Raw genomic sequence first — 23,928 nt, 5'->3', positions numbered from 1 at the left:
TTTTGTGTTGAGAAAGAGATTTTTCGTAGATTTGCCATTTGGTGTACTTACAGAATTCAGGTTTTGCTTTTAATAGTTTTCGTATAGTATCAGGGAATCCAAGGTCTGTTACATGTACACCCCTGTGTTTCCTATCTATATCAGTAACAATGTCATCGGTTACTGATGCTGAGGTTTTTATTACTCTTGTGGAAACAATCCTCATTTCACCATGATAAGAAGTTTATGATAAACTGTTTGTCCCTTTATAGCAGGATAGCTAAATCAATTGTCGGATGCAAATCTCATTTCAATCGGATATGTGACAGCCCGTAATTATAACTTATCATGAAGTATTTGAAGTGTCGACAGAGTTGCTGGAACAGTATGACATGTGCACACATGTGATCAGTTTAAGAAATGAAGGGTACAGGCATCAGTCAGCAATTAAAGGCTTCGTCTTTGTTGTGACTGACTAGCATTTTTACAACGGAAGGATTACTGAAATATAACATATAAAATAACGCTTGGGATGGGATTTGATTCTCACGCAGTCCCGGTATTTGTTTCCCACTTATTAATGTTTTCGCAACTGCCAATGGTTTGCATTTTTGTGTGAAACGTTGCGCCATGATTTCTGCCCCTTATATCTGGCTAAGTAAATCAGTTCACTTGTGAGAGAATAAGGACCTTCATCACCCATTAGGCCCTTTCTAGTAAGGCTCTGTGGTTCTGTGAGCGAGGAATCGGTTTAATTTCTATATAATTTTGGCATGCTTTTTATATTGTTATGTTTACAGACAGAATATAAATGCAATGTTTGTTGGGAGGATTTAGAAATACGTGTGTGTGTTGTGTGTGTGTGTGTGTGTGTGTGTGTGTGTGTGTGTGTGTGTGTGTATGTGTGTGTGTGTTCCATCTCGCCTCCTAAACCACTGGACCGATTTCAACCACATTTGGTACACATATCCCTACAGCACTTAAAACATCGAGCCAGTGAAGCAAAACTGTTTCATTTCGTTGCATAAAACTTTTTTGAAATTTCCTTAAGTTTGTGAAACAATAGCGTACTGGTACTTTTTCAATATCTTAAAAAAATGATTTTTATGTACAATATTTAAAAACCAAGTCTTATTCGTAACCGTAAAAGACAATGTCAGAATTCTATCCACACTATGAACGTATTGGAAATTTTCTGTTTCTTTTGTTTGCAGATGGTTTCGGACATGTACTTCATACAACCAGCTGAAGCACTCGCCAGGACAGTGGCCAATACGAGCGACCTACCAGTCTATTTGTATTACTTCGACTACGATGGCTACGGTGCTACACAATATGGTAGGTATTGTGATGAAACGGATTTTCAGTTACGCTGGTGGCCTTGCGATAGCAAAATTTATTAACGGCGTATCAAGGTGCGGTGATACAGAGGTAATCTGAATATGCTTTAGATGATGCGATATTCTAGGAAGAATGAATGTTAAAGGGAAATAGTGTATTATGTAGCAGAAGGAAATATGTAACGAGATGGGAGTAATTTCCAAACCGTGGCGAGCTATTACATACGATTTCACAACGTTTAGCGGATGGGGAAAGGTCTATGCGTATGGGAAACAGGAAGACAATAAATTCTGAAATTCCTAGAGATTTACAGTTGAATTTAAACTTAGAAATTGTTCAGTCTGATATCTCGCAGAGGCTCAAAGGAACGTAAATAGTGCAGAGTGAGATGATAGGAGAAAGAAGGCTGGAAAATGTGAGAATGTCGTAACAAGAATGGCCAAATACAGGTGAGTGTTTTGCCTTTACAACTTCGCCTACTTAGGTTCCACGTCATAGTACCAGCAGATAGTAACAGTGACGGTTCCGATGACAGTTCATGATTCAATATAGAATGGATCGATAAATCAAAGAAAGGTTAAAAATAATTTTGAGCCAAAAGGCTGTATATTAGTTGTGACTAACTGCAGTCAAAGAATTCGCGACAAAGACATTAAATTCAAAGTTTGAATAAATTTAAAATTCAGGAAATTTATGTGTGAGCTCTGTACACCTCAAATATTGTCAACATGGAATGGATTTGTCTGAGGAACAGCACAGCAGATAGAGCAAAGGGTGATGTTGTCTCAGTTCAAAAGGTAGGGATTTTGAGATTAGAAACGCGAGCAGTGGAGGAGGAGGAGATTAGTGTTTAACGTCCCGTCGACAACGAGGTCATTAGAGACGGAGCGCAAGCTCGGCTTAGGAAAGGATGGGGAAGGAAATCGGCCGTGCCCTTTCAAAGGATCCATCCCGGCATTTGCCTAAAGCGATTTAGGGAAATCACGGAAAACCTAAATCAGGATGGCCGGAGACGGGATTGAACCGTCGTCCTCCCGAATGCGAGTCCAGTGTGCTAACCACTGCGCCACCTCGCTCGGTACGCGAGCAGTAACAAATCTCCCGATATCTTATAAACGAACACTATCTGTAGGATTCAGTAAGAGATTTCCTTCTATGTGATGACAAGTGTACGTGAGGCGAGTTTGAGTGAGTGCTAGTTGCAACTTTTAGGATACGTTTATCGTCAAAGTACGTACGTAATCCTCTTAAGCCTAGCCGACACCGTCAGAGGCTTAGTATCACGCATGACAAGAATTTCTTAAACGTGAAAGACATCTACAGCTACACATACACTCCGCACCCCACCGTGAAGAGATTTTTACCATTCCGTTCCCATATGTCGAGTGATTGCCTCAATGTGTTTGTGTTCTCTTAATACGTCAAATCTTGCCTTCGCTGTCCCTTCGGGAGAGACACGAACGGAGTTGTAATATATTCCTAGAATCTTCACTAAAAGGTGGTTCTTAAAACCTGGAAAGTAGGCTTTCGCACTTAGATGGCCTCTATCTTCATGTGTCAGCGAGCTCTCGATTTTCAGCCACTTCGTGACTCCCTCCAATGGGTCAAACAAACCTGTTGCCACACATACTGCCCTTCATCGTGTACATTGAACATACACCCCTCTGGATCTATTTGGTATGGTACCCATACCCTTGAGCTACATACTAGGATAGGTCGAATGTGTCTTTTGAAAGCAATTGTCTTTGTAGACTGACTGCTTTTTCCTAGTATTCTACCAAAAGAATCGAAGAATGCTACCTGATATACCTACAACTGGGCCCACCTCATGGTTTATTTTTACATCCCTACAAATTGTTGTACCAGGTATTTATATGTGTTGAGTGATGCTAGTATTGGCGCAATGAGATTGCAGTCATTCGATTCTACGTTGCTCGTTTTGTAATGTGCATGATTTTACATCCTCGAACATTTGAAGTGAGTTGCCAGACTTTCCACCAGTATGAAACTTATCAAGATGTGACTGAATATTTGTGTATATCTTTGCAGTCAGTTCTTCGCTTTAAGTAACTGCATTATCTAAAAAGAGTCAATGTTAGCAATATTGCATGCTGTGTCATTAATACACAACACGAACAACAAGAGTCCCAACACACTTGAATGAGGGACGCCTGAAGTTATTACTACATCTCTCGAAGAATATCAGTCCATGACAACACGATCTTACTTTCTATAACAAGTGTAAGTGCGATACTGAGTCAAACACTTTTTGCAAAAAAAAAAACTGAATAAATCTGACTGCCTTCATCCATGGCTTTCAGGATATTTTGTGACGAAAGTGCGAGTGATCGATGTTTTCGAAATCGATGTTGGTTGTCATGGAGGAATTAATTCTGTACGAGGTAACTCATTACGTTTGAGCTCAGAATAGTTCCAATGTCTACAGCAGATGGATGTGAAAGATATATTTTGCTGATCGCTTCTCCTACTTGTCTTGTAAATACAAGTCACCAGTACTTTCTTCCAGCTATGTTTTATGTTCGAGAGATTTTCGTTGTATAAGCTTAGAAGATAAGTAACTCAGCCCAAATTCGGTATATAATCTCATAGGAATTGCATTGGGCCTGGAGCTTTGTTCAGTTTTAACTATTTCTGCCGTTTTTCAAGGCCACTGACAGTAATATCTACTTCACATATCTTCGGAGTATTAGGAGACTTAAACTGCCGTAATACTTCTGGATTTTCCTTTATAAAGGAAGATTTGAAAACAGAGCAGAATTTTAGATTTTCATTATGCTACCCTCGGTTTTGGTTTCTGTCGCTTCTGTGAGTGTCTCGACACTAACTGCTTCCACGAACTGTGTTTATATAAAAATGGTAGTGGTACACTTTACCTTCATTTGTTAACAAACTTCACTGCATACACACACACACACACACACACACACACACACACACACAAGTGTTGCTACACGAAAATGTTTCGCGATGTGACACAGTCGTATTATTATTACTCTCGTTTAGAACATACAACGACGTACAAACAAAGAGAATTTCAGGTTTTTTAGTCCCTCTTTGTGCCCATGTTTTTGTCATTTCTGCAGTCCTTTATATGGTCTCAGTATTAATTCTACAGTGAATTACATACAGTACTACAATTTATTTAGTTAATATGGTTGGTTCCATTCTTTTAAGATGGCTATATAATTTTTACCTATGTTTTTCGTATGCAGATAAGTATTGGAATACTTTTGAGTTCCTTATTTCCTACTACTACGTATTTTATATCTGTAGTGCATTTTGAGCCAAAATTTTTATGATAACATTTTGTTCTCTATATCAGTAATGTAAAATGGATTTTTCGGCCCGAAATTGCCAATCTCAATTTTATTGCTATTTACTTGTGTTACATTCTTTTTACTAAACATCTACTCTTTATATTGAAGTAATCCCTCATCTTATAGAATTTGTACCTGGAGAGGTACTTTTTATCTGCCTTTTAAAATTAGTTTATTTTCTTAAGTAGTACACTGTGCAGTTTTATTTCCCGTAGAAAATGTTGTAGTGGGATTTTTGTTTATACCTTCTTAGTACCAGTTAAATTCTCAGAGATAGAGATGACTCTGTGTTAATTATGAAGCTATTTTATGTGCTTAACTGAGTTGTAAATATACTCACATGATGTACTTAAAACTCAATTGCTAAGAACGGATCTTTACAATGAACGTATTTAATATTTCTTGTTATTATTCACAACACGATATTGCAGTGCCTGTGTTCTTAAGAAGTGCAGTGCAATGCTCCTTCTGACATGCATGCAACTGCTTTCAATTAAATTGCCCTTCCCCGTACTGAAATTACATAATGCATATGAGTGCACATTTTAAGGTATGAAAGAGAACATACGTATGTAATCATGGATCTGGCCGTGAGTCGTGCACGAACAGCCAACAATATTGCACCGTACTTCTTAAGAACATAGGTACCCCTATACCGTGTTTGTCCGCCGATACGAGGGAATGACTTTCAATTAAAATGTGTCACGCCCCTCCCCCCGAACTACGGGAATTACATACGTGGACCAGTGCTGGTTGCGACGCATGAAGAAACACATATGGAAGTTCGGGTCTGGCCGTGAGTCGCACACGGGTAGACAACGTGGTTATGGTGACCTCTCACTTAAAGCGGGAATTCCGATTTCGGCCCACTCCGATACAAATTTTCATTGTCTTCATTCCATTATATAGCTAAGAGTTGTCCATATTCGCAACTGCCAATGCATTTCTCTTATCCACAATATCTTTTGCTGTAGTTTCAAAGTTGTATTCATCTTTCGTGCATTTGTTTCCCTAAAAAGAATGTCTAAAATTCACTCTCTGTAAATATGGAAATATATAATGGAAAGGCGCTACATCATGACTCTAAGGACATAACTTGTTGATGACACTGTTTTTCTCTGGATTTTTCTATGTTTACACTGATTAGAAGACAATCACTATGCATTATTAGAAATTTTGTATTTCTTACACAGTCTACAGAGATACCATCTGCATTTACGTCAAGGTTTACAACAGGTAACTATTCTATTGTGCGCTGAAACACAACTCATTGGAACATCATAACACCAGCCAAATTTATGAGACAATAGACGTGCCTGCTAACGAGATTGTGACATTCAGTTTGTTGATAAAGAATGTCTCATACTTGTCATTTGATACACAATTTCATATTTTATTATTCGAATTTGTATCACGTATTTTTTGGTTAATTCTGTTCGTAAACAAAGGAAATTGAAGAAATAATTCATTCGTTCGTTATTAATATTTTGTTTTGAGGTACGGTACATACTGTTTAACATCAGCACATATGTGGTGGTTAAAAGTTTTGCGTTATTTACTATTCAAATTCTCAGTATTGTAACTTGATTGTACGTCTCTTTTGTGTTATATATGTCGAACAGTTTCTCTGCACGCAGGTATGGACTCAGACGTCTTTGATGAAAAAAGCTTTCAACAACTAGCAGGCAAAATCATGCTGATTACTACGTTTGAACTCTTGATACTTTAATTTGGATCATGGCAGGTGTAGAAGGTGGCACTGAAGTTTTATGTTGCTAGCCACCACAAGGTCAGAAATCTTGTTACCCTATGTGAATACTAGGAGACTTGTTTATGCCATGTTGATTACTCACTGAGACTGTAAATTGATTCTGTCAATGACAATAGCGATACAAAGGGAAATTCAATACCATGAAGAATAGAGTGGAGGCCCATCAACGAAACTGACTCACAGTAGACAATGAGACAGGGAGAAAGAGAAAAGTAATAAGGGAAGCAGTCTGATGGACAGTAAGTGATCGGTAAGTGAGAGGAGAGCTCAGAAATACTAAAGAAGATGTGATTTTTAGTGCTGCTTCGCAGAAAGCGTTGTATCTTTGCTTTCTCCAATCAGGTCAACCAACTGTCAACTCAGTTATCTGACATTAATTAAATTGTCAATTGTCTTGCGATATACTAATTTTCCATTCCATCTCAAATGGACTCCCCACGTCCGAAGCTGAAAACCTTAAGCATCAGATTCCACTGCCTTCTCTGACCTCAACTTGCAAAAATTGCATTGACACCACCTCTGAGGGAACGTCACTGCTGATAGCAGACACCGAGTGCTGGGATGATAACACAACGTTGGTTGTCGGGTTTTCTCTAAATGCAAGGGTTAAGGCTAGTGGCTATTCACGGCAGAATGACTGTTGAATAAAGGCTTTGCCTCAACGCCACTCAACGCGGAAGATCAAAGCTGCCGGTTGTCATCCGGTAGCCACACAGATGTGAGGTGATCAACACATAGTGTCAACATCCTATCAGCCACACATGCCTTCATGTAAAACTGACTTCGCCGAGTGGTGAGATGAAAATGTTCTTCACCCCATTTCGTTGGCACAATAGCTGAGTTATGTCTGCGTCCAGTCAGATAGCGCTTCAGCTGTACTTCGTCCTTCGTTATTGGGTCACTACCGATTTCGTGGCACTAAAAGCCATGTTTTCAGGTGAACATATAACACATTAGAGCTGAATTTACCACATTTTGGCGCACAACGTGGGACGATATTATTTATTACTGTTAAATCAATTTACAACATCATTCTGCAACAAAAACAGAAAACCGTACCCCATGGCATATCACAATTATTAGAACAGCAGAACCAACTTAAGAAGAAGAGATGGAATTAAACTAACCTTTAAAAACAATAGTATAATTCCAAATAAATTAAAAACAGCGACAGAAGAGAAAGGTAAATGTAAAAGTTTAGGGATCCATGAACTCAAATATAATAGCTGCAATTGTAAATATATTGAATTGATTGTCGAAGCTTTTAACACGGAAATCCTGTGTTATAATAAGAAAACAAAAAAATAGTTACACTCCCAGAAAGTCGTTTCACACAGGCCATATACACACTAACGTACAGCAGACCACTAAGTAATACACATACTGTACATTATAAATAATGAAAATTACATATCTGAAAAGAAACAAAAATACAACACACACACACACACACACACACACACACACACACACACACACACACACACACACATACACGTGCGTGCATACATTAACACTCTTCCACTATCACAGCATCCTCCATTGATATCCACCCCAACATTCCACGACACTGCTACCCTTTACAATTCTCATGATCCCTCAGTTAAGCTAGCAGCAAGGTTAAGTGCAGAGAACAGCACGGCTGACGTGCAGTTCAATGAATAGCTGCACCAAATAGTTCCAATTTCAGAAATGCCTATAGGAGCGTTTACAGAAGAACCAATGAAAATACATAAAACATAGGAGACGTAAAAGTAAATACTAATACTTCATTCTTAACTTGTGAATTATGTAAATATTAACTTAACCTAAAGATATTGTTATGAAACAATATGTAAACAAAGTATCTCTAGTTCAGGTAACATGTAATTATCTCCTTTGTACACCGCTGGAGATGCCTAAAACGATTAGGTGAAAAAGTTTTCGACGGAAACAAAAAGAGATAAAGTTACCAATGGCGAATAGTAGTTACTCTTATCTACAAGTTCAATAACTTTTGCAATAGAGTGAATGTAAATAAGTCCAACATAATTTTATCTGTATACATTTTGCCCCTAGGTTACTGTTATTCGTACATAAATATATTTATTGCTATGAGTGGAGTGCAGAGTATTGACAAGATATCTAAATCCTGCTCTTAAAAATCATGGCAATGAAAGTGAGCTGCAAGCAGACCTCCCGCATTGGAGTCTGATACTTGCCACCGCTTTCATCACGCAACCGCCTCCTTCGCGCGCTTCCTCCAGTAAACGTTGTGCGGGAGAGATTCCACATATAAGCCACACGTGCTTCATTCCCGCAGGGTAGATTCGCAACAAGAGTTCCAATCTCTCAACAGGTCTGGCTTATGTCAGTCCGCAGCTCGTGGTCTTGCGGTAGCGTTCTCGCTTCCCGCTCATAGAGTCCCGGGTACGATTCCCGACGGGGTCGGAGATTTACCTTGCCTCCAGATGACTGGGTGTTGTTGTGTTCTCTTCTTCATCATCATTCATCCCCATTACGGTCGGAGGAAAGCAACGGCAAACCACCTCCGCTAGGACCTTACCTAGTCGGCGCTGCGGATCTCCCCGCTCCTCGGATTATGGGATCTCATCATCATTTCACATCAGTTTCTATATCTACATCTACATCTACATCAACATGGATACACTGAAAATCACATTTAAGTTCCTGGGAGAGGGTGCATCGAACCACCTTCACAATTCTCTATTATTCCAATCTCTTATAGCGCAGGGAAAGTATGAACAGCTACATCTGTCCGTACGAGTTCTGATTTCCCTTATTTTATCGTGGTGATCATTTCTCCCTATGTAGGTCGGTGTCAACAAAATCTTTTCGCATTCGGAGGAGATAGTTGGTGCTTGGAATTTCGTGAGAAGATTCCGTCGCAACGAAAAACGCCTTTGTTTTAATGATGCCCAGTCTAAATCCTGTATTATTTCAGTGACACTCTCTCCCATATTTTGCGATAATACAAAACGTGCTGCCCCTCTTTGAACTTTTTCGAAGTGCTCCATCAATCCTATCTGGTAAGGATCCCACACTGCGCAGCAGTATTCTAAAAGAGGACGGACAAGCGTGGTGTAGGCAGTCTCCTTAGTAGATCTGTTACATTTTCTAAGTGTGCTGCCAATAAAACGCAGTCTTCCCCAGCCTTCGCCACAACATTTTCAGTGTGTTCCTTCCAATTTCAGTTAATCGTAATTGCAATTCCTAGTATTTAGTTGAATTTATCGTCTTTAGATTTGACTGATTTATCGTGTAACCGAAGTTTGACGGATTCCTTTTAGCACTCATGTGGATGACCTCACCTTCGTTATTTAGGGTCAACCGCCAGTTTTCGCACCTTTCAGATATCTTTTCTAAATCGCTTTGCAGTTTATTTTGATCTTCTGATGACTTTAGTAGTCGATAAACGGCAGTGTCATCTGCAAACAACCTAAGATGGCTGCTCAGATTGTCTCCCAAATCGTTTATACAGATAAGGAACATCAAAGGGCCTATAACACTACCTTGGGGAACACCAGAAATCACTTGTCTTTACTCGATGACTTTCCGTCAATTACAACGAACTGAGACCACTCTGACAGGAAACCATAAATCCAGTGACATAACTGAGATGATATTCCATAGGCAAGCAATTTCACTACAAGCCGCTTGTGTGGTACAGTGTCAAAAGCCTTCCAGAAATCCAGGAATACGGAATCAGTCTGAAATCCCTTATCAATAGCATTCAACACTTCATGCGAATAAAGAGCTACTTGTGTTTCACAAGAACGATATTTTCTAAATCCATGTTGACTGTGTGTCCATAGACCGTTTTCTTGGAGGTAATTCATAATGTTCGAACGTAATATACGTTCGAATGTCCTGCTGCAAATCGCTGTTCGTGGGTGTGAAAATAAGACTACACAAGCATTAAGATAATCATCTCCACTGATAAACACAGCCACAGCGGCAGGCTAATAGAAAGAAGTCTATGTTCCATCGAAAAATACACTTCAGACTATAAGTATCCTATCAGATGTTACACGTCCCTCAGATGTTTGGCGACAGACAACGGGATCGGCATATGGATAATCTATTCTCTCAAAGATTAACACAAAATTTAGACGTTTAGATTAAAATACCACGTCGGAAACAAATAGCTCCTGCAAACAAAATTAACTTCTACCAAGCCAGTTAGACCTGGTAGAAATTAGAGGAAACGAGGTAGATGTCAGTAGGAATGTCTTCGACGTTGGTGCAGAAGGCGTAGAATGGCCATGTTGCTTGTTGGTTGTGGCAATAATGTAACGGCTATCGAGACGTACAAGAGATAATCTACGGCTATATAGTCTTGGAATGTGTTTCCTCCGGTCGCGGTACCCGTTGTCTTTTTCACTGCCGTTGACGAACGACCTCCGTCGCTTCCTACAGAATACTCGCTGCTGTTGGCACTGATACTTATTAGAATTTAACGTATTGTAGACGGCGTGGTTATTAGAGGCTATATTTGACAATCGCGTTATTATCTTTAAATTTAACTGTGTATAGAAACTTAGCGCGATGTGTGAAACTGTGAATGTAGAAAGAAACAAAAATTGATCTCCCAGGAAGGAAACTTTAAGTTGTATCACACTTCTGCATCAGTCTCATCGCAGACAAACAATCATATACATGTATGGAACCCAACCTTCCTTAAGTGTTTGAGAAAGAATTGAATCTAGAAATAAATGAGGATTTCTGGCCCCTCTCTATTATGTATCTGGTCCAGAAAAGAAGTTGGACGGTTCAGGAAGCGACAGGCTAGACCCGTGCCCCAAAACTTATTTTTTACATTAACATGAAATAAATCTGTTTTGAATGAAAGTGTTGTCTTCTACGTATTTTTAATTTGCATCAAGAGACATTTTTTCTGACACAGATGCCTATTGCAGGTATGGGCCACGCAGCAGAAGCAAGTTACCTTTTCCTCCAGAATGGGCCAGACAAGGATCCGAATTCTAACGACGGAAAGGTGACTGAGCTGCTGACCACTCTGTGGACAAATTTCGCTAAGTACGGGTAAGTAAATACACGCTGTTATTTCAGTTAATCATTTTGATGTTGGTTTCGGATATGAGTCTCATAACTGGAGGTACAGTGTGCCTTTTTTACTTCAAAACTCCACATTTTTATGTTTTATAACGTTAATTGAGCTATACGCCACTACAGATTCCCCATCCCCCCCCCCCTCTCTCTCTCTCTCTCACACACTCACTCACTCACTCACACACACACACACACACACACACACACACACACGTCGTGTTAGTTTAAGCTTAATATCCCTTTTCAAACCCAGCCATTTCTGTCTTCCTCTGTCTCTCTCTCTCTCTCTCTCTCTATCTCTATCTCTTTCTCTCTTTCAATTATGTCTTATTTCAACGGCCAACATTGTCTATAGATTTGTCCATTACGGTAAAATATGAAAAGCTCCATTACACTTTCGTTATGTTTTCATTCATTCCATTGTTCTTAAAACACCTTCAGAACAGTTCAAATTATTCTTTCAGTCAGCAGCTATTATATACATTATTCTTTAAAGCGTCACATAGTATGCATTACTCGTAAATTACTCAATAAGATAAAAAATTTTCTCACGATTAATTAATATCCATGTAAATTACAATGAAATGAATACCCCTATCTGCATACAGGCGTTGCTATAAGTCAACGGGAACAGTTGAAAATGTGTGTCCCGACCGGGACTCGAACCCGGGATCTTCTGCTTATATGGCAGACGCTCTATCCAACTGTAGGAATGAACAGATATCATCTTCATGTATGAGTATAGTGCGGGACAATAAGTTGGGAATGTGAGCCTCACGGGAGGCGTGCCAGAGATAAGTCCCTGCAGTCACACTATCCTCTGTGTCCTCGGTGGCTCAGATGCATAGAGTGTCGGCCCTATAAGAAGGAGATCCAGAGTTCGAGTCCCGGTCGGGGCACATATTATTAACTGTCCCCGTTGACTTAGATCAACGCCTGTATGCAGTTATGGGTATTCATTTCATTGTAATTTCATTCTAACTAGCTGTATGGTCACCGATGGTATCTGTTCTTTCAGACATGTCCGAAAGAACAGATACCATCTTCATATGTAATATCCATATAATTAACGTTCTATTATATACAGCTGAAAATGTGGTCGAATTCATTACATATGACCGGGCAAAACCAGGAAAAAGGAACGCCTATACATAATGGTTCAGATAAATTCGTATATGTATAGAGCGCACATTGCCTATGTTCTTTACCGCCATAACGTCACAATGAAGTTGAGTGCGGAAAAGAGCGCGTCGACGTCGAATATAGGTGTAAGTCAAATGAAAAACTGCTTCACACGTAAGTGGTAGGTTCCATACATGTTCTCACGCTATTTTTGGATGGTTCTGCGTTTAATTTCTACTAAACCTCGCAATATAACAAAGAAGGAACATCACGTCTGAGCATTCCGTTGACCGCAAGATCGTAACTGACGGAGTGCAAGCGTGGAATGTGGAAGTATCGCGAAAAAACGTGCTGTGTTCTCCTCAGAATGACCATCCCAGCATTGACCTTAATCAATTTGGGGAAAAAATGAAAACGTAAGTCTGGATGGCGAGATAGGCATTTCAACAGCTCTACTTCCGACTGAGCCCGTTGTTGTAGCACATGCCAAATTAGTTCCCTCACTTAAACAGAACCCATTTTTGTGGCTGATACAAATGCAGTGGTAGAAACATTCTCACGCGACAGTTCATTATATATTTATAATAATGAATTAAAAACACACAACGCTTGTGTAATATTTTACAGTATTCAGTTTTAACTGCCCGGTTTCCTGCTAGTAGGCCAGCAGGTTCCAGGATAAAACTGCGTGTCTGTAAGTTTTGTGAGATCAAATGCTTTAAAAAGGTGTAGAGGGGAGGATTTGTCACGTCATCGGTACAACTAGCCCGCAAGGATTTGTAACTTACTTTGATAACCATCCAGAAAGTAGCCTAACTATATTCCAATGATCCACATTTCAAATCGCCTAACCTGAAAATGTAAGTCATTGTCTTTATCTTGGAAATGACTAAGGAAGAAATGGCGATAAATTAAAATTTCATTGTTATAGGCAATAAATTATATCCAAAAAATCAATTGCTTAATAAGTACAAAACTTCTATAAAACACATAAGTTTTTACTAATCTAGGCTGTACTTGGCACAGTTCACTTCCTAAAGTTTCTCAGAACTCGTCTCATGTTCATTATTGTTCTGAAGTTAACAGTTCTAATGACTGGAAGTATTGTTTGTTGATCGCCTAAAAGTGGTATAATATATTACTCCACTTGTCACGCGGTTTTAGAATATGATGAGCAGCACCCAAACGACGTTGACCGAAAAGGCATTTCAAGTATGACATTTCAAGTATGGCAGTTCCGTGAACGTTCACGTCTGTCATTTCTATTAATTCGCTATCTTAAAGTTTCTCGATATCACTCAAGGACAGGGGCACCAAGAATTCTCCTCAAGAGCCGTGCCCTGTCACAAGTGACGTAGCGCACAGTTCCCCCACCGCCACTGTACACTGACCATGAGGAGGGCGAAACTGAGATTGCTCTGCACTAAAGTGGCAATGTACTCGCACTGCATACAACTTCGTTCGACATTTCACATTTCTCAACAACGAAGGTCACAAACAATCAATTTTGGCGCACGGAAGACATAATATGATTTTTATCTGATACAGACTGTCGGTATGTGGACAGATGCAGACGATTTCACAGATTTTCGCACGCAGGTTGCCACGTAACCGTGATTTATTACCTTCGTAATCGAAGAAAGATCTTTTACAGACACATGTTGATAGAAATATTTTAGTAATTTCGCAATCTCATCAAGCAGGCGTGAAAACCTTGTCTGAGGAAAACAATGTAGATGTCCGGACAGTTCTAACATAAAACGATTTGTCACAGAAACGGGAATTACAGTGCATATTAATCAGTTACATCTGCATATGCACAGAGACGCTTTCAACTGAAACGGCAAACGGTCTCAAAACCAGCAGGAAAACAGACATAAGGTAGTCGGTCCTCAAGACGTTTAGAAATCTATCCTTGTAATTCCTTCACGACCGTAATAAATTCATCAAACCTTGCGTTTTCTTTAATGCCAGTGAGGTTGGGAAACAAGACTCTGTCAGAATTTGTCCCTTCTACAATCTCTTTTTAAATGCATCCTCATCAAATCAGAAAGAAGTTATTTCCCACCTTGCAATGTCTTATCTGGGTAGTGGGCAGTCAAGTACACGTAAAATTCAAGGCCTGCAATGCATTCCGGACGTCCTAATTATCTGTCCTGCATTCTTTTTTCCTTCAGAAATGAATAGTGGGTTTCAAATTGAAAATCATTGTGGACATTCTGACTTAACCAACATACTTTGCAGTAATACTTCAAGCCTCCGCACTCTTCATACAGTTCCATCGTCAACTGTTGCAACTGACAGTGGAATAATGCGTGTGCCTTCAGAAATTTTGTTATTCGCACCACCAGTTTCTTTACGTCATCCATGCTCGCAAATTTAGCAGAATGTGTTTCTTGGTGTACTGAAACATGAGTCCCGTCCGTCGATTGTTTTAATTTGTTGCTTTTTCATGGTCAACTACTTTTTTAAATTCTTTTTTCAATGTATTGTAATATCTACATCATCTACATCAAACCCCGCAAGCCACCTAATGGTGTGTGGCGGAGGGTACTTCCGGTACCACTGACTGATCCCTCCAACCGTGTTCCACTCGCGAATGGTGCGTGGAAAGAATGATTGTCGGTTAGCCTCTGTATTAGCTCTAATTTCTCGAATTTTCTCCTCGTGGTCAATACGCGAGATGCATGTGGGGGGAAGCAATATGTTGTCTGACTCCTGAAAAGTGCTATCCCGAAATTTCAATAGTAAATCTCTCCGTGGCGCACAACGCTTCTCTTTTAACGTCTGCTAGTGGAGTTTGGTTAGCATCTCCGAATGCTCTCTCGCCAGCTTAAGGGTACCAGTGGCGAAACCTGCCGCTCTTCGTTGGATCTCCTCTATCGCGTCTATCAGTCCTACGAGACAGGAATCCAAGATAGATGAACAATACTCAATAATCGGGCGAACAAGCGCCTTATAACCAACTTCTGTCGTGGATGAGTTACACTTCCTTAAGATTCTTCCGATAAGTCTGGTGCCTGCTTTTCCCACGATCTGTTTTAAATTTTCATTCCACTTAAGATCGCTCTGGATATTTACGCCTAGTTATTTTACAGCAGACATTGTTTCCAGGTGTTTGTCATCAATAGCATTGCTGTAAGATAGTGGATTTCTTTTCCTATGTATGCCCAATATGTTACATTTATTTACGTTCAGGGTCAACTGCCTGTGACTTTACCATTCATTCTCTGTAGGTCGTTCTGCAAATTCTTACTAACTTTTGGAGTTGCTACCTTGTTATAGACAACTGCATCACCTGCGAATAAACTTAAAGAGCATCCGACGCTCTCTACTAGATCATTTACATACACTCCTGGAAATTAAAATAAGAACACCGTGAATTCATTGTCCCAGGAAGGGGAAACTTTATTGACACATTCCTGGGGTCAGATACATCACATGATCACACTGACAGAACCACAGGCACATAGACACAGGCAACAGAGCATGCACAATGTCGGCACTAGTACAGTGTATATCCACCTTTCGCAGCAATGCAGGCTGCTATTCTCCCATGGAGACGATCGTAGAGATTCTGGATGTAGTCCTGTAGAACGGCTTACCATGCCATTTCCACCTGGCACCTCAGTTGGACCAGCGTTCGTGCTGGACGTGCAGACCGCGTGAGACGACGCTTCATCCAGTCCCAAACATGCTCAATGGGGGACAGATCCGGAGATCTTGCTGGCCAGGGTAGTTGACTTACACCTTCTAGAGCACGTTGGGTGGCACGGGATACATGCGGACGTGCATTGTCCTGTTGGAACAGCAAGTTCCCTTGCCGGTCTAGGAATGGTAGAACGATGGGTTCGATGACGGTTTGGATGTACCGTGCACTATTCAGTGTCCCCTCGACGATCACCAGTGGTGCACGGCCAGTGTAGGAGATCGCTCCCCACACCATGATGCCGGGTGTTGGCCCTGTGTGCCTCGGTCGTATGCAGTCCTGATTGTGGCGCTCACCTGCACGGCGCCAAACACGCATACGACCATCATTGGCACCAAGGCAGAAGCGACTCTCATCGCTGAACACGACACGTCTCCATTCGTCCCTCCATTCACGCCTGTCGCGACACCACTGGAGGCGGGCTGCACGATGTTGGGGCGTGAGCGGAAGACGGCCTAACGGTGTGCGGGACCGTAGCCCAGCTTCATGGAGACGGTTGCGAATGGTCCTCGCCGATACCCCAGGAGCAACAGTGTCCCTAATTTGCTGGGAAGTGGCGGTGCGGTCCCCTACGGCACTGCGTAGGATCCTACGGTCTTGGCGTGCATCCGTGCGTCGCTGCGGTCCGGTCCCAGGTCGACGGGCACGTGCACCTTCCGCCGACCACTGGCGACAACATCGATGTACTGTGGAGACCTCACGCCCCACGTGTTGAGCAATTCGGCGGTACGTTCACCCGGCCTCCCGCATGCCCACTATATGCCCTCGCTCAAAGTCCGTCAACTGCACATACGGTTCACGTCCACGCTGTCACGGCATGCTACCAGTGTTAAAGACTGCGATGGAGCTCCGTATGCCACGGCAAACTGGCTGACACTGACGGCGGCGGTGCACAAATGCTGCGCAGCTAGCGCCATTCGACGGCCAACACCGCGGTTCCTGGTGTGTCCGCTGTGCCGTGCGTGTGATCATTGCTTGTACAGCCCTCTCGCAGTGTCCGGAGCAAGTATGGTGGGTCTGACACACCGGTGTCAATGTGTTCTTTTTTCCATTTCCAGGAGTGTATATTGTAAACATCAACGTTCCTATCACATTACCCTGTGGTACTCCGGATATTACGTTTACATCTGCCGATTTAGTTCCGTTAAGACCGACGTGTTGAGTTCTATCTGCAAGAAAGTCTTGAATCCAATCGCAGGTCTGGTCCAATATTCCATAGGCTCGTACTTTTTTCGTTAAACGGCAATGCGGGACAGTGTCAAATGCCTTACTGAAATCAAGGACCACGGCATCATCCTGAGCACCGTTGTCCACTGGAGGAACAGAGTGAGCTGAGTTTCGCACGATCTTGCCGAAATGGCTCTGAGCACTATGGGACTTAACATCTGAGCTCATCAGTCCCCTAGAACTTAGAACTACTTAAACCTAACTAACCTAAGGACACCACACACATCCATACCCGAGGCAGGATTCGAACCTGCGACCTTAGCAGTCGCGCGGTTCCAGACTGAAGCGCCTAGAACCGCTCGGCTACAGCGGCCGGGCCGGCCGCGGTGGACTCGCGGTTCTAGGCGCCTAGTCCGGAGCCGCGGGACTGCTATGGTCGCAGGTTCGAATCCTGCCTCGGGCATGGATGTGTGTGATGTCCTTAGGTTAGTTAGGTTTAAGTAGATCTAAGTTCTAGGGGACTGATGACCACAGATGTTAAGTCGCATAGTGCTCAGAGCCATTTGAACCATTTGAACCATACAGCGGCCGGCCTTAGCAGGATCTCTCAATGCGGAATCCATGTTGATTTTTATGGAGGAGATGTTCAGTTTCCAAAAACGTCGTAACTCTTTAGCATAAAACATATTACATAATGCTACAACAGACTGATTTGAATGATATAGTCCTATAATTGTGTGGCCCTGTCTTACGGCCTTTCTTAAAAACGGGAATGACCTGCGCTTTTTTCCATTCGTTAGGTACCTTTCGTTGCTCAAGCGATCTACGATAAATTAGTGCTAGAAAGGGAGCAAGTTCTTTCGCATAATCTTTATAGTCTGATAGGTATCTCATCTAGTCCTGAAGTCTTTCCGCTACTGATTGACTGTAGCTGCTTTTCAATTCCGTGATCGGTTATTTCATCTGCCATTTCAATGTTTCCATCAGAGAAAAACACTTTCTGCCACAGTCCATCACTCAGGAGTTTTCACAAAGTCCTTTTCAGTTACAGAAACCTGGTTCTGGAATGACTTCCCTCACTGCACCAGACAACTGGATTACACCTATAGCTTCAAAAGATAGTTAATGACGTATCTAATGAAACAACAGTAATATATCTATCTTTGTCAGTACCCGTTACTCCGCTACTTCTTTCCTACCAAATTTTCTTCATTTCCCAGTGCTACTAGATGGTGCAGTCCACCTGAATTTCTCTCCCTCATCTCCCAGTAGTCAGAAAATATCTGTTTTGTACACCTATAAACACATCTATATCTGCCACTATCATTATTATCGTCATTATTATTATTATTAGCAGCAGCAATAGCAGCAGTAGCAGAGTACTCCTAGAACTCCTAGTACCAACTTTATTAGTTCTTAGTCAGTGCTGCACTGTCTGACGAAGAGAGTTAAGATACGAGAAGACTTAACTGGGTGCCAATGTAGCTTCATCCATCCACACAGCATCGGCGGGCGTGTAAATTCTCTGTGACAGGTGGAACAGCCACACAAGTGTATCAGAGATGTTGGTACTGAGTGTTCTTACGAGACCTCTAGGGTATATAAGGGGCTGACTTGCGTCAGATATAGAGTGACGGCTGCGAAGGGCATAGGGAATCCCGTACTCGTATGAGACAGCGTTATGAGCACGCGACGGAGTTTGACGGGGGTCTTACTGAGGGTCTCCTTTTGGCCAGCTGGTCGAAATGTGTAGTATCCAGATTTGTGAAGCATTCGGCTTTGACAGTGACCCTATGTTGACCTATGTGGGAACATGAAGGACGGCATAATCGCCGTCAAGGTTCCGTTCGACTACATTTGACCATCACAGGGGACGATCGCCGACTGCGCGCTAAACATGTCGTAACCACTGCATATCTACAACTTTTATGCCAGAACACGTAACGGACTCACTGCAACATTCTGTTTCACCCCGCTCTATTGGTGCGAGAGAAGCAGTAGTCAGAATAAGCACTTACCGTCCCGTGCGTAGCCTGCCGTTAACACTGTAACGGTTCCACGGGTAACCTTAAAAAGGCAATCGTTGCTAACATTATACCTTTGCGAGGAATTTTTTTAAAGTCGTGACCGTGAGATAACCTAATAGAAACAGAAGAATCAAACTTGGATTCGTTTCCGAAACACCTCAGCAGAGCATAAACAACAGTAAACAGGTGGGTCATGAACAGACGTTCTTCCAGCACAAAAGTAAATTGTGACATTACGTATTATAACAGGTCGCCAGCCTATTTAGGCATTCTTGTGTCAAGCAAAATGATAAAGCAGAGGGCAGTGCTAAGCCTAACCTAAACTTCATTGACATACACGCTAAAATCTACCCTTATACCTGTTCTAACCTTGCAGATAAATGTCCCACTAACAAACAAATTGCCAATGAGAAAGCAACCATTAACATATGCCTCTCAACAACACGTACCTCAAATGAACTGGGTGTAAAACAATTACCGACACACATAGCAACAATGAAAAGGGAAAAGCTTGAAATGATTCTGAATTTAAATCAGGGGTCTGCTAATGATTATAATCTCTAACTTCATTGCTTAGTACAGCTTCTCTATGACTGTGGATTAACCGACATGCATTAGAATAGATAACACAGTAAATAGTTCTTTCGTAAACTCGGTTTGAAGCAATTAAACAGAATGCAAATCTAGCTACGCTGTCTCTGTAGTGGCCCTTGCATTGCTTCATTAACTATCCTAGTACATGAAGACCCTTAAACTTTCATTGTTTGAAGAACCATGCTCATTAACGAAAGTTCACAAGTATGTAAGAGAAATGGTAAGTATTCTTATCATTAATTATGAATTAAGTAAAGCAGAACAAACTATAACTCTTTATATAACAAATGTGCTTTGATAAGCAGTCTTTTGATCTACTCAAAAGTGTAATTGATTGTGCAAATGACAACGCGACATTAAATTCAAGTTCAACCACTTTCTTACAATAAATGTAACACGGGATTAGATTCACTAGGATAGGATTCCTGTCCAGGTTTGCGATTTGGTTTAATCACGGGTGTAAGATAGAGTTTTTAGCAACACCATGATTGTTATTAAAATCAACCAAACTTCACAAATACCTGGTCCATTTACAGAGTGCCAAATATAGACAATTTAGTGGAAGGCTGATGGTACTGGTACTGTAATTTTAAGTGGCTATTAACCTGGTGGCGATGCAATCATAGCAATACTCTTGGCCTCGCCTTGTTACATATATTCTTGGCGTCGGAATTATATTTTTATAGGGCCAAAAACCATGTCGTGATAATTGTATCACGAAATGCAGCATCCGAAACCCATAAATACTGCCCTTAAGCTCCTCTGGCCTCAGAACTCCAAAAATATGAGCCACAATGATCCGCTACTGCTAGCAAGGTGTTAACCATAGCAGTGCTCAGCCCAGACTCCTTACTCAACACAAAGGACGAGTGGCCACTTGAGCGCCAGCCACACCTTTTCCACTCCGCCAGGCTACTTCCGCAGCTGTGGGGATTCCCCACAACTTTCACATTCAACTCTGTGTTCCCTAATTATGGACCAAGTAATTTACAGTACATTACATAACAATCATTCCATTAGGTATTTAAATCCACAACCATAATTTACACAATATCGTTCAAAAGTTTCACATAACTATACATGTATACATAGTCAACGAATTTCCATGACAGATACAACATGATACATCATCAATACTACAAACTGCTTTAGAAATATTGAAACAGGTACAAAATAGATAAAAAATAGGTGTTACAACACCACAACACGAACTGCTGCGTTTGAAGTGGCGCCGTGACAAGGAAGCATGGACTACTGATGAACGACATCGCAGAAACTTCAGCGATGAATCTCGTTTCTGCACTACTGGTGATGACTGTCATCGACGAGTATGGCAGCAGCCTGGAGAGAGGTCCCATTCTTTCAATGATTTGGAGAGACACAACGGTGTTACCCCTGGCGTCGTGGTGTTAGTATCCGTTGGGTATAGCGTCAGGTCACAGCTTAGTGAGTGATAGAACTCGGACGGCAAAACGGAATGTCACTCATCTCCTGTGCCGTCAAGTGTTATGTCTCATCCGACAGTATCGTAGTTCGCTTTTTCGACACGACAGTGCTCGTGTCTATATGGAAGTTGTATCTCTGTATCATCCGCGTGATGTTGAGGTACTCCAGTGACCACATCTATGTGGAACTAGGTCGGACACGTCTCCGTCCTAGTGGCAGCATCCAGGATATCAAGGGCCATTTACAACAGTTGGGAGCAATTTTGCCATGGGAGAGGATACCGAGACTATGAAACTATACCCAACCTAATCAGTGCATACATTCAGACCAGAGGATGTGAAACATCATTCATACCGTTAAGTTGGCTAGTTGTAAATTTGACTCGATTTTGTAATGACTGAAACAACATCACATACCCTCATACCCTCTCAACCTCACCAAAGAAGCTTCATTTCGTTTCGGCGTCCTTTTTTGGGTGGTATTTTACGGTGTATTTATTAACACTGTGTATACATACATCAAATCTCTTTTACTCACACAAACCCAATTTTATTATTGTTTGTCACGTAAAATTATTGTTACTTCTCAAGTAAAAATAATATAAAAACAATACCACATATGTGAAATTCTGGTCCGATGACAGAGAGGGCCTGAAGCCACTAATCCGATCCGGTTAAATATATAAGTAGGAGGAAAATCTATGAAGTAATCTGGAAGGGTTTATTTGCAGTGTCTGCTGTTAGTAGTTGTGTCTGATCATTCAGTAAGAAATTTGGGCAAGTAAGGATGTGTTCATTAATTTCCATTTGTGGATGATCCACCTTGTATCTGTGGTCCTCCTGAAGCAGCTTGCTTGCAAAAATAGTGTGTTTTTCTAAGCCTCCAGCATCAATAGTGTTCGTTGTAGCGAATGGATAGTGCCCTACCAGAACACGGAGACTTGAGGCAGACAACTTTTTCACATTATACGTGTTTTTCAGTCATAATGTATAAAATATTTTACCATGAACCAGCAGATTATATGTTTTCATAGTCACTGGCGTTATATAAGAGGGAGTGAGCATCCTATGTATGAGCAAACAGGCTGTACCATGGTGAGTTCATATTTATAAATGGGACGCATACCTGTCCGCTGGTAGTGGCACCATCGTATTTAATTATGTATATTTTGTTTTTGCAGCGATCCTGCGCCAGGTGGAAGTCCAGTAACGTGGGGCCCGTTCACGGCGGACACTGCCAATTACCTGGACATGAAGCTGGAGTTTGTCACACGGCAGGATCTCCTCAAGGAGCGTATGGATTTTTGGAAACAGATCCTGCACCAGTAGAATACCACCTCTCAGTACTCTGTATGTTGCTGAATGTGTGAATAAATTTTACCCTCTAATGATAACTTAGAAATGGCGTTGCACAGTAATGCTGTTTAGAAGAGGAAAGCATTATCATTCTCTACAAAATCCGTTACCTATTATAAAAATGTGTGTGTGTGTGTGTGTGTGTGTGTGTGTGTGTGTGTGTGTGTATGTATGTGTATGTGTTTTATGTTGCACATCTCCTAAACCACTGTACCGATTTCAACCAAACTTGCCCGCATCTCGTGGTCGTGCGGTAGCGTTCTCGCTTCCCACGCCCGGGTTCCCGGGTTCGATTCCCGGTGGGGTCAGGGATTTTCTCTGCCTCGTGATGGCTGGGTGTTGTGTGCTGTCCTTAGGTTAGTTAGGTTTAAGTAGTTCTAAGTTCTAGGGTACTTATGACCACAGCAGTTGAGTCCCATAGTGCTCAGAGCCATTTGAACCATTCAACCAAACTTGGTAAATATATCTGGCAACAATCGCTGTCGGGGTAAGAGCCACTTACATAAAAAACTTTTTATATCTGGCATCCACAGTCATGTAGAACTTTATAAAAGACATCATATTTACGGCAGTGACTGCAACACTTTCTTTATTTCACGACTGCAATTTAGGCCTTAGGCCATTATCAAATGCAGATTTTTGTGGCTTTGAGACATGTCAACTTAAAATGAGCTGACACAATCATAAGTGCTGTCATTACTATTAAATACATTCGTGACACTGTTACATATTTCGAGCACATATATCAATATGTCATAAAACAACATAGTATGTAGACAGTCATGTTCGTTAGCCCATCACTAGTCACTTACGCCTGAGACGCATTGTCCAGCGAGTGCAAGAAGGAGGAGGTTCCCTGCTGTTTTCGGGTGGCATTATGTGGCGCCGACGTACGCCGCTGGTGGTCGTGGAACGCGCCGTAACGGCTGTACAATACGTGGCATACTATTCACAAGTTCATCAAGGCATCAAACCTGACCGGGTATAAGTGACTAGTGATGGGCTA

The 23,928-nt window shown here is 41.5% G+C and overlaps 1 protein-coding gene across 1 annotated transcript in view; it reads left to right on the top strand.

The window, feature by feature from the left end:
* Positions 1 to 22,971, top strand: part of LOC126095119 (juvenile hormone esterase-like) — a 113,728-nt gene extending 90,757 nt beyond the window's left edge. The window contains exons 8-10 of the mRNA XM_049909827.1: positions 1,194 to 1,317; positions 11,349 to 11,475; positions 22,748 to 22,971. Of these exons, the coding sequence (XP_049765784.1) occupies positions 1,194 to 1,317; positions 11,349 to 11,475; positions 22,748 to 22,895 (399 nt within the window). The 3' untranslated portion in view covers positions 22,896 to 22,971. The remainder of the gene's footprint in view (positions 1 to 1,193; positions 1,318 to 11,348; positions 11,476 to 22,747) is intronic.
* Positions 22,972 to 23,928: the final 957 nt, after the last annotated feature.

The sequence above is a fragment of the Schistocerca cancellata genome, chromosome 8, assembly GCF_023864275.1.
Source record: "Schistocerca cancellata isolate TAMUIC-IGC-003103 chromosome 8, iqSchCanc2.1, whole genome shotgun sequence".
Lineage (NCBI taxonomy): Eukaryota > Metazoa > Arthropoda > Insecta > Orthoptera > Acrididae > Schistocerca > Schistocerca cancellata.
The sequence above is the reverse complement of the archived record's forward strand: the minus strand, read 5'-3'. Positions and strand labels throughout refer to the sequence as shown.